Source organism: Anguilla anguilla, chromosome 17, assembly GCF_013347855.1.
Source record: "Anguilla anguilla isolate fAngAng1 chromosome 17, fAngAng1.pri, whole genome shotgun sequence".
Classification (NCBI taxonomy): Eukaryota; Metazoa; Chordata; class Actinopteri; order Anguilliformes; family Anguillidae; genus Anguilla; species Anguilla anguilla.
Genome location: NC_049217.1, coordinates 6,647,024 through 6,659,297, shown reverse-complemented (window position 1 = coordinate 6,659,297; position 12,274 = coordinate 6,647,024). Strand labels below are relative to the sequence as shown.

Sequence of the window (12,274 nt, the reverse complement as noted above, 5' to 3'; positions counted from 1 at the left end):
GTTTTGTACACTGACTACGTTTTTTATTGATATGAAATAAGCGAATGGAATGAACCCGTTGGCTGTGATGTCTGTGAAATGTTGGTGAAAGGCTTTATGGGAACTGTATTTCAACACCGTGTGAGAAGAGTGGTTTTGCAGAGCGCAACGACATTTAAAAACCGGATTTAAAAAATAGATAAATAAAAACAACCCTCCAACCCTCACCAGAATATGTACTTCTGCTTTCTGTGCTAGAATTGCTGCTCTGAGCTGCGCCCACCACTCTGACTCGGCCTCTGGAACCCCAGCAGCAGTGTGACTGGGACCCAGAAAAGCTCCACCCCGCAGACCGCATTTTTAATGCTGAAGTAAACAGGGTTTTTTTTTTCTTTCTGGGATCTATTAATCCCTTTGACTGTTTTTGTTTCAACTCAGAGTAGCACAGCCAACAGAGATAAAAATAGGTTTAACAAATGGGAAGATATTGCTATTATTAAAAAATCAAAGGCCATCCACTCTGGCCATCAGGGTCACATTCCTGACAGGCCCGGCGACACTCTTTGGACCCCTCACGCCCCCCCAATCCCCCCCCCCCCAACCCCTACACCCACCCAGTTCTCAGCTGCATGTCTAAAAATGGGGCCCAAGCTTGTGCTATGCACTTTGTTCTGCTGTAAAATAGTGTCAGTTTCACAGGAAACCAGCACCTGTTCTTTGCCGCCACTGCAGTAGAAAGAATTCAGTCCTGATTTGGTGTTACCAAACAATGTGGTTTCCTGCCTTCAGTACTTCTCAGTTCCTCTGTCGTTCCCCTTATGTCCAGAAGATGTCTCTATTTCAGCTGACTCTGGACATCATCGCAGTACAAGGAATCTAATTTAGTACAGCGTGCTTGTTGACTAAACACTGTGAACCACGTAACTGCATATAATAAAAAAGAAAACATACCTCTATGAGATGTAATTAATCCAAAAACAGAAAGCAACACATTTTATTCCACACTGAATATACAGAGACAAAACTCCAGTCACAAATGCTTGTATGTTCATACGCTGTACAAGGCTTGACCATAAATGTACACACGTCCACTAACAAACAGCTATAAAACCAAACACAAAGGCATCCACAGCCGTCTGTCAGTTGGGTTATCAAAAGTGGAACTGAACACATGCAGCGTGAGGCACGATGTCCCAGAAATCATAGCTCAGCTCTTTTTGTCACTTCCTGTTTTGGTGTTTCTCTTTTGTACTTCACACAGATAGCCTTTCTTATAAATAGGCTGAAGGTGTAAAATAGCAGGCTGTACATCAAACAGAATTAGTATGACAATATTCATAATTGACAGCTACTGTATAGTGGCTATACATACATAGAACTTCACTTTTGCGACTTTATGTAAATATTTTTTTGTGTATATTCAATTGTGTGAAGCACTGATTCCTACTCCTATACACTTTATGCTTGTGTGAAGCTTCAGCTAAAATCAAATCCATTTCACTGCATCTCATGAGAGAGAAAGAGAGAGAGAGAGAGAGAGAAAGAGAAAAAGAGAGGGAATAGATGTTTATTTAATTTTGTCGAAGTTAATTGGCGTTAATTTGATCGTGTTAAGGGCCTAGAGTTTCTCGTTTGGCCCAGAATTCGGAAGGCTGAGCCCTTGCGCAGCTGAGAGCAGGGGTATAATTAAAGACCTCCCGGGGGACGCAGTGGAATGTGCTCACCTGTCGCTGGGCGCTGCACTGACAGAGAGGCACAGATGGGCCGCGAATCGGACAAACTCAACGGGGGATGACCGGGAGAGAGGGGGGCAGAAACGCTCACTCTGGCAGGAGAAAAACGGGGCAGTGGGGTGCAGGATGAAGGGACACCCTGGCAGCGCTCGGAAATGCTGCTCAGTAACGCGAAAGCAGACGTGTTCTCAGATCACTGACGCGTCACTGTTAAATTCCCTGGTATTCTCACCCTCCGTCTTGGGTTGATGTTGCTCTTAATCAGGGCATCAGTCGCATAATTAAATACGGTACATGAACAAATGACATTTGAAAGCAATTGTATTTACATTCCCCTCCCATGCACAGACACACTCACACACACACATGCACACAGGTGCGTGTGCTCACACAAACACACACACACACACACAGGCATGCACACATGCACACAGGTGCGCATGCTCACACAAACACACACACACGCACATATACACACTTCACAAACACACACATGCACACATACGCACTTAACGCACACACACGGACACACACACACATACACACTTCATGCACACGCATGCACACACACGCACATACACATTTCACACACATACACAAAGAAAGTTCACGCACACACACACACTTCATGCACACGCATTCACCTGCATATGCACACACATATACACACTTCACGCACACATACATGCACATGCACACACTTTACATGCAAACACACACACACATACACACTTCACACACAAACATGCACACACACACACAGACTTCATTGTCCTTGTATAGTTTACACGCACGCATACACACAAACACATGCACACACACACACTGAAACACACACGCACACACACACACACACACACACACACACACACACACACAGACTTCATTGTTCTTGTATAGTTTACACACACACACACAAACACACACGCACGCACACACTGAAACACACACGCACACACACACACACTGACACACAAACACACACGCACGCACACACTGAAACACACACGCACACAGATTTCATTGTCCTTGTGTAGTTTGCACGCTGAAAGATGGCCATTCATTGCAGGCGAAGGCAAAGTGAACCTGAGGCCACGTTTGTGTGTGAAGGCTATTTTTACACCTGGACCGCGGCCCAGCTGGCCTCGGTGCGTCCTGTGACTGCTGGCCTGGCTGACGCAGACTTGGCAAGGCGCAAGTGGGCCACGTGCGTGCCCGTGCATGCTCTGGGGTGGGGGGGGGTGGGGGGGGTGGGGGGGGAGTACTACACGGGATGTTTCCAAAAGCTGTTTTGATTTGAGCTTCCGTGTGAAAAGGGGCCGCCGTGTGAAAGGCAGGGGCTCATGGGATTTGGTGTAGCAGCTGATTAGCGTAGCAGTTGATTGGTGTAGCAGCTAATTGGTGTAGTAGCTAATTGGTGTAGTAGCTGATTCTCCATAAGATAAATTATTATACACATGGGGACAATATGTCCTTATATCTGTGCCTCTTCCCTGTCTCTTTTTAGAGCTCCCAGGGTTCAACTTGGTCTGGTAAACACCATCACTTTGAAGGATGGTATATTTTAAAAACCTTCCCTGGGTTTAATACTATAACATGTATTGAATGCATTAGAGCATTATATGATTCATGTGTTTTTTGTAAAATGATATTACTGGTTGAAATTAATGTTTTAGTTTGGGAAATTCCATCTGTGCCATATTAAAATGTGTGTTGCAAATGTGTGTTGTTGTTTTTGTAAACTGTAAAACTGAAAACATAGATTTAACTGTGTCTACTCCATTTGAGAGTAAAGCCGTGACCACCGTATGATCCCACGGTGGTCACGTTTAAAACAGGTAGTACAATAACACCACACTGATATGACAAAAAAATCTCACCAGCGGACTTGCATGTGACAGGGTGGCTACAAAAAAATCTCATCAGCGGACTTGCATGTGACAGGGTGGCTACAGGGTGGCTACAAAAAAATCTCATCAGCGGACTTGCATGTGATAGGGTGGCTACCCTGTCACATGCAAGTCCGCCGATGAGATTTTTTTGTCATATCGGTGTGGTGTTATTGTACTACCTGTTTTAAACGTGACCACCGTGGGATCATACCATTCAAATCTGTATCAATGTATTGGCAAATAAAGCCTTGCAACACACAACCCTTCCTCTACTCCAGAATGAATAAAGGAGCCAGCATGCTGTGCGTGTCATATTTGAGCGGACAGGGCAAAAACAAGGCCCTTTGACGGATTGCGTGCGTTGATGACGAAGGTCGTTCAGCGGGCCAGCGGACCTCCACGTCTCCATATTAGTCCACAGATGGCGGCAAACTGTGACAGAGTCCGGCGGTATCGGGTTCACCTCATTCCAAGACTCTGGGGGTCTATTTCTGAATGGCTGTAAGATGATAGTCCATCCCTCCTTCCCTTCCTCTGTTACTTTCCCCCCTGTTTCTCTCCCTCTCTAACCCTGCCAAAACTTGGTCGTACGGCTAAAGTTAGCCCGCCTGAGGCCCTATATAAGCCCCCAGGGAACGGGCCCTTAATGTGGCTTCTCTCAGTCTTCTCTTCTTCACAGTCCAAACTCCACACACCCTCTCCAAATGGTGAGTACCCACAGTCCTCCTCGTCCTGCATCCCGGCCTGCTCCTTCCTCGTCTTCCTCCTCTTTCTCACCCTCTATCAGGAAACTGCAGGGAAAAAAAACACGGCAGTTTTACACGGAATGGCAAACGAATCAAAGATTCTCGCAACTTTGGTTCCTCGTTGAAACAAAAGAAATCGTGGAACAACGGTTCACCTGTCTGGAGCAATATTTGATTTGATTTGAAAATAATTTCCTGGATGTACAACTTTTTTTCCAAAGAGAAAAATATTAATGGTACTTTTTCAACAATAATTTTCAAAAGCTATTTAAATGTAACTTTTAATGCGCTATGCCCTCAACTTTGAGAAAGGAAAACAAGCTCTTTCCATTTTCAGAGCCATTGCATTATCAGAAGCTTAGTGATCCCTTAATCTGGGGAGGAAAAAAGAAAAAGGTTTGGTACAAATGAAAATAAATCATTCATAGTTCAGGACAGACTCTTGAGGTTATGCTTAATCCAGGCCCAAAGCTGGAATGATGCTCCCACAGTGAAATGAGCATCTAACTCATAACAGAAGCCCTCTACCAGCTCTGAAATGCTTTCATGGGACCAAATTGCATGTAAAATCTTATGGAAATGGTGTCAACTTGGCATGATCAGCTGCTATATTAGTAGCAATTAGGCCATACGTCACTAAGTATATCTTACAAAAGTACAATGAAGTTCCTTTGACATTTTCAGAAATTTTCAAATTAAGCATGTTTCAAATTGTAACAATAATTTCATTCTGCAATAAAAAGCCTATCATCAGTATGTATTTACATATTATATACATTTGCATTTAATTGCATCGTGGTTAAATTACTCATAACTACAAAAATGGTCACAATATTAATTATGATTTTTGTTTTTGCCAAATGAAACTGTTCCTAGTTTATGGCTCTATCTTTACATTGTTTGATCAACTGTGCCGTGTATGTCAGTAGGTAGTAGTTTCAGTGTTTCCTTACATCTGGACCTGAAATTTCATGTGTGTAACTACACTGTATTGAGACTGCGAATATTTGTAAGGCAATGCTGTAATTGAAGCATTCTCGGGCAACATGTCCTTATGCAATTACGACAAGCGTTCCTATTTCACATTTGTCAAGCGCGCTCAGTTTAGTCCGGAGGTCAAAGGGCAAAGCCCTCAGCTGCTCTGGAAGGGGGCCGTGTGCACCTGGCCCAAAGGACATGGTCCTGTCTCTCCTCTACACTAGCCGGTGTGCTATAGCCATAACAGGGCTTAGGCCTACAACTACTGCAACCCACTGAGACCACTCTGTGTGTCTGTATGACCTTACACTAGCCACTAGGCCATATACCTCAAATCACTGCGTTTGTACATAAAGATGCACCGTACCCTAAATCTGCCACTGAGTGTCCGTCTGTCTGTCTTTCCGTCCCTCAGGCACCCAAGAAGGCAAAGAGGAGGCAGCAGGCCGAGGGCGGGTCCTCCAATGTCTTCTCCATGTTTGAGCAGAGCCAGATTCAGGAGTACAAGGAGGTGAGGATTTGCCCAGTGTCTTTCAGCATTTTCCATATAGGTTGTACCATTCAGTAAACACAGGCACATATGTAAATTAATACAAGCATGTATGCAAAGAGAGGCAGTTTGTCTTCACTTACCTGGCTGTTGCAAGCAGCACTACTAGCATATTATGAGCAAATTCAGTTAAGGTGGTCTTGGAATGACTGGTAGCCACCTAACGATCTAAGGGAAATCATTCATTTTGTCATGCACCAGGTGGGTACCAGTCATTCCAAGACCACCTTAACTGAATTCTTTCCTAAAATGAATCACAATTCCACAGTGGAACAGAATTATTAATAAGTTTAGTTACATATGTGACGGTCTTCCACAATGCATAACAAATCTTCTGAATTTACAATGAAAGCTTTTATATGTATTTACAGTAAGCTCTTCCCTGACATCTTTTATATGTGTTTACAGTAAGCTCTTCCCTGGCAGGTTTTATATGTGTTTACAGTGAGCTCTTCCCTGGCAGGTTTTATATGCATTTACAGGGAGCTCTACCCTGGCAGGTTTTATATGTGTTCATAGTAAACTCTTCCCTGACAGGTTTTATATTTGTTTACAGTGAGCTCTTCCCTGGCAGCTTTTATTACCCTGCTGGGTGAAACCTGAAACACTTGGGCAATTTTCGCACCCTCCTAGACTCTCAAGCCCTCTCTTTTTCTGATTGGTCAGAAGATTGGTCTCTCTTCCTCTCTTGACGATGACCAGGGAATGTTGAGCAGAGCAAGTGGACTGGGGCAGATTAGAGACTGGGGAAGTACAGACTGGGGCAGAATAGAGACTGGGGCAGATTGGAGACTGGGGCAGAATACAGACTGGGGCAGTATAGAGACTGGGGTAGTATACAGACTGGGGCAGAATAGAGACAGGGGCAGTACAGAGACTGGGGCAAGTATAGAGATTGGAGCAGTATAGAGACTGGAGCAGAATAGCTTAGTTTAATGAAAAGATACTGTACTGTAGCCTGACTACCTGTATCTATAGCAGCTGTATTTGAATTTAAGCAAAGTTGGAGAGTAAGGGATTTTGATGGAGACACAGAGAGGGAGAGAGATGGAGGGAGAGAGAGGTATGCTTAGATACCAGTGAATAAATGACTGAATGAGGCTATGTGAATGAGTGAGAGTCAGTGATTGGCTTAATTAGACAGAATTACTGAATGAGATTGAATAGCTGAATGAATGTGTGTTTATGCATGTGTGTGTGTGTGTGTGTGTGAGGGAAAGGGAAACATAAGCAATATAATCTCCTTAAGTGTCTCTCAGGGAATGTCTGACCTGGCACTCAGGACAGTTTTAACTGACTGGTCAAACAAGAGGACACCAGCTGCCAACACTGTCAGGACTGTCAAGTGTCATCTTGCATTCCTTGGGTGGTGGTGGGGTGGGGGTGGGGGGCAGGTGTGGATGGGGTTTAGCATTGTGAATCCAGGCTTACATGGTATTACAAGGTGTTCCAAAAGTCCCTCAAACGACCACAACACACTTCTGTCTTTATTGTTAGCCTGTCATTTTGCACGCTAGCTGTGGTGGCATAAATGCACTATAACGTGCTAATATTGTAATGGAATGACACTTACGACACTATGACACATTCATGCGGTGTATTCAGAGCGCATTATGGCTATACTGTACAGTATGTATACTTCCTGTTCACTGGTTTAGGTATGCGTCCATTTCCTGTTCACTGTTTCGAGTACTTCTGCTTCCTGCTCACTGGTGACTGACATTTAAATCTCTCTTTCTGCAGCAACATTTTTTTTTCATTTCATTTTGAAATGAATTTTTATCTGCAGTAGTCAGTCTCAGGGCTTTCAGTTATTCTTGGAGATCAGGGGCCTCATATATAAAAGGGACTTACGATCAATTTTGAACTTAAGTATGACTTACGCAGAACACCACACATAAGTAGTTATTTATAAAATTTTGTGCTAGCATTATTGTAAGGACGCGTCACCGTTACTAGATCTCTAGATAATAGTAAATATTATTACCAGATGAAAATGGTTAATTGATGCACAGATTTGCATATATTAGTACACGGGTTAAATAAACACACGTGATATTTTAACAAATGTATTTGTTGATTGTTTGTGCGTTTCGGTTCGCTTCGCTTGGGTCTGGTGTTTCACAATAATGTAAGGGGAAATCGCTGATTGTAAGGCATGTTCAGGTGCCGTCAATTTTAAGTTAATTTGAGATTTATAGATCAGTGTGTAAGTTACAAATGGGCTTCTTAGAACCTGTGTAAGCAATGTATTTTATGCTCAGTATCTTTCATGAATCGAACATAAGCACACCGGCGGAAATGATCTTAAGACTAAGTTCAAGTATAAATCTAAGAACATTTTTATAAATGAGGCCCCAGATTTTTAATCTCAAATTTAGTCACACGGCGTAAGCAGCTTTAGCTTTAGTTTTAGTGTCTACCTGTCCTCACTGTTCATCTCCTCCACAGGCTTTCACAATCATCGACCAGAACAGAGACGGTATCATCAGCAAGGATGACCTCAGAGACGTGCTGGCCTCCATGGGTAAGCTCCAGCTTTGCTTTTCACATGCATAAATGGGGAATGCTGGGTAATGTAGTACCTCTTGGGAGATTGTGGACATTCAGTGGGAAGAGTTAGAGCCAAGCAGCCAAAACCGAGCCGCGTTTTTGAAGCTCACTTCCTGCACTTTTTGAGAGACATTGCTCACTAGCGCCAGTGCGGTTGGCTCCAGTGTAAGTTTGTCAGCCACCCGTTTCAATGTAAGTCAATGGTACCAATATGATCTAAATGAGAAGTCAATAAGTTTTTCCCCACAAGAACACGTAGTCTCTAAGTCTTTTTTCTTTGTCTAATGTCTCCACCTGTGTCTATTTATTAAATCATGGTGTCATTGGGACAATATTTTAATATTGTGTGCCCCAGTAGGGGACATTTTGCCTCATTGTCTAGTCACAGCCCCTTCAAGTGACGTGCAGTATCTCACAAGTTTAGTAATGGCTCTGGACTGCCAGTCACTTTTTCTGTATTTTTTCTGCAGCTCAAGGTTTGACCGTTGTGAGATGCTCCCACATCTCGCTCTGCTGTGTGTGGCCACTGTGTGGCAGTAGCCAGCTGTTTGTGTGCACACTGTGCTGATGCCCCTCCCCCCTCCTCTTTCAGGCCAGTTGAACGTGAAGAATGAGGAGCTGGAGGCCATGGTGAAGGAGGCCAGCGGCCCCATCAACTTCACTGTGTTCCTGACCATGTTCGGCGAGAAGCTGAAGGGTGGGTCTCTCTCTCTCACACACACACACACACACACACACACCTTGAAGAATCCTCTCAGTAGATGTGTTTTAGAACATCACTAAAGGGAGAATAGACTAACCATCCCTTCCTTGCTCTCTCTCCCTCTCTCTCCCTCCCAGGTGCTGACCCTGAAGACGTCATTGTCAGTGCCTTCAAGGTCCTGGACCCCGAGGGAACCGGCTCAATCAAGAAGGAATTGTGAGTCTGACACAAACGAGGGGCACGTTTCAGGAGCCCTGTGAAGGGAGGAGCTTCCCACCACATGACAATGCGATTGGTTCAGACCAGCGAGTGACTTGACGGCACATAGCAGCTCCACCCACTTACACTTCAGTCACTATGGCGCACCAGTATGGGTTTGGTTCATCCCCTGATTCTTCTGGAGTTGGCGAATTAGCTGTGCTTTATACTCCTGTGTTCTGGAGATGAGAGGGGAAAATAGCAACCATGACTGAGCGCAAGGATTGCGGCACAGTGCTTAGCAAGATTTCAGGGCTGCAGGTTCAAATCCTGGGCAAGGCAATTTTCTTCTACCCTAATGCTCTTTGTACCCAAGCTGTGCAACAGGAAAATAAGTACAAATTTAGGGCGTTTAAGTCATCAGAATGAGAGCGTCAGCCAAGCAAACAAACCACAACATAATGACGTGAAGCTCACTTGCTGTGACAGAATTATAGCAGCACAGTACGAATAGCAAGCCAGTAAGAGAGGTGTGCACACCTTCACCATTGTGATGTCATGCTGACCTCTGACCTCCACTCTTCTCTCTGCAGCCTTGAGGAGCTGCTGACCACTCAGTGCGACAGGTTCTCCGCAGAGGAGGTGAGACCGTGTTTCGCTCGCTGTTCGTTCGGCTCCAGTACGGGCTTTCTTGCTCTCCATCTCTCATCATCTAAACCTAACCCTCTCTTTTCCTCTCCCTCTCTCTCTCTCTCTCACAGATGAAGAACCTGTGGGCCGCCTTCCCCCCAGATGTGGCCGGAAACGTCGACTACAAGAACATCTGCTACGTCATCACACACGGAGAGGAGAAGGAAGAGTAGAGGGGGAAAAAAATCCAGAAAGCGACCATCCATCTTTTCTCTACCTTCACAATAGCATCCCTCCACACTCCTTTCTTCTTCTTCAGTCACTCACATTCCCCCCTTCTCATCTCACGCACGGAGACAGACTCAAATCTGCTGCCCAGACACCCGATGAGGGCTCAATGTTCTGGACTTCATGTATGAGCGTTGATGGGAAATGGGGTTATTTTCAATAAAATGATCATTAAATCCACTCTTTCTCCAGTTTCCTCCTCTTTTCTCTATTTCCCTCCGTCTGTCTCTCCCTCCCTCTCTGGCAGCCAGTTCTGCTGGAACCCTGTCCTGGAGACTCTCATTAAGGCTGCACTGCGCACGCGATTGGTTAGCGGAAACAGCAATCAGTTACAGAACGACCAATGGGTTCTCACTGCACATGAGGCCAAGACAGCCAAAGTCATTGAAATCATGAGACATAAAGACAGCAGGGATTTTACTCTAAATTTGAGGATACCTCTCCCTCGTCAGTTTCGTATCTTTTCTTGCTTAGGGAGATGACAGCGAGAGAGGGATGAAGGTGAATGAATGCATGAGGAACAGGTGTCTCCTAAAAGAGAGCGCAAACTTAGAAAGACAAATAGGGCCAAGCCTCTTTCATCCCTCCTTTCCACATCCTTCCTGCTTCACACTTCAGACAACCTCTGTAAATACTAATTTCCTCCTGCAAATAAAGCCGAGCTCTTTCGTACTGCAGTGTCTCCGTTGGTCTTGGTGGCCTGGGCTGGGGCGAGGGTGGAGGACAGATACAGTCGAACGGTTAGCAGCAGCGTTAAGCGTCCAGCCACAAGGTGAGAGGTGTTAAGACAGGCTATCGGGACGAGCGGCTGTTCTCAAGACAAGCTCCTCTCGTGACACTCATGGCGAGAGAGCTTTCCGTTGGTTACCGTTAAACGGAACAGGAGAACATCTGAAAAAGGTATGACGAGACAGGTTCACCCAGAGAATCCTGGTACAAAACGGGAGAGTGAGGATTCACGACAGCGGAAGTGGGTGGAGCTGCCACACGCACCCAGTAACTCACTGATCTGAACCAATTATTGCGATTTGTTGTGAAGGAGAAAACCTTTTGATTGGTTAAAATAAGCCGATGACGGCTAAATGTAGCCCCAGCCACTATGGGGTTTATTCTCCGCTCATACAGTGCACTTGGGGGCCGCAGCCGGGCAAACAAACTCAGGTTACTTCTGCCAAGCTGCTAGAGAGTGGAAGTGAAGCTACCTCAATTAAAATTCAAATGAAATAAAAATACAATTTTACTCGAGACACGCCCTGTCAGCGAAAAGCAGACTGAGAAGTCCTGGCAGTTATGGATAAGTTGACTACACTAGCAGAAAATTATGACTTGAAAAACATACCACTGGTTTCAACGCTCAATTTCAATATCATAAATAAATGTAAAATTAAAGTTAACCCATTATTTCAAGTACTACATTGAGAAGAACGATCAAGCAGTATTCAATTTTTTATGATCATATTATTTGCTACAGACGTTAAATTTCATGAACAAGCAACTGTCTTTTTAATGTACATTAGAAACACTTGGAAAAAAGGCTGATAATTTTCAAGAACAAGCAACTGTCTTTTTTATGTACATTAGAAACACCTGCAAAGGTTGAAATAATTACACCAAACAGAAACTTTTAATTGATTATTATTTATTATTCATCATTATCGTCATCATCATTATTATTATCATTAAGTACATTGGAGTGTAGATTTTTTTTCTGCAGTTAAGGAATGATGTCAATTATTCATTAATTTATTTAGTTTTCAACAATCATAGTTTCTTGTAAACTTTAAAAGAATAAGATATACAGACTGTACAGACACAAGAATGACAAAAAAGCAAAACTTCACCAAAATAAAAAAACAAACAAAATTAAAGACAGGTTACACTGAGTATCAAAGAAAGGGGTAACAGGACCAGTGTAGAAATACACATACTGCTACCCCTGTGTTGTTCCAGACTCTTCAGTTCAGTTGTGTTTTTTTCCCTTGTTGCTGCGGTATCAGATCTCCCATGATCCTTTAGGCTCTGTT

At 44.0% G+C, this 12,274-nt stretch overlaps 1 protein-coding gene across 1 annotated transcript; it reads left to right on the top strand.

Moving 5' to 3' along the window:
* Positions 1-4,210: 4,210 nt before the first annotated feature.
* Positions 4,211-10,200, top strand: mylpfa (myosin light chain, phosphorylatable, fast skeletal muscle a). The gene is made up of 7 exons (XM_035397641.1): positions 4,211-4,311; positions 5,744-5,839; positions 8,330-8,405; positions 9,024-9,128; positions 9,272-9,350; positions 9,926-9,974; positions 10,094-10,200. Exons 1-7 carry the CDS (start codon positions 4,309-4,311, stop codon positions 10,193-10,195), a joined length of 510 nt encoding a protein of 169 aa, XP_035253532.1. The 5' UTR covers positions 4,211-4,308; the 3' UTR covers positions 10,196-10,200.
* The last annotated feature ends 2,074 nt before the right edge of the window (positions 10,201-12,274 follow it).

Coding starts and splice junctions, on each gene's coding strand:
- mylpfa (XM_035397641.1), top strand. Junction 9,129..9,271: donor GTTCGGCGAGAAGCTGAAGG/GTGGGTCTCTCT, acceptor TCTCCCTCCCAG/GTGCTGACCCTGAAGACGTC. Junction 9,975..10,093: donor ACAGGTTCTCCGCAGAGGAG/GTGAGACCGTGT, acceptor TCTCTCTCACAG/ATGAAGAACCTGTGGGCCGC.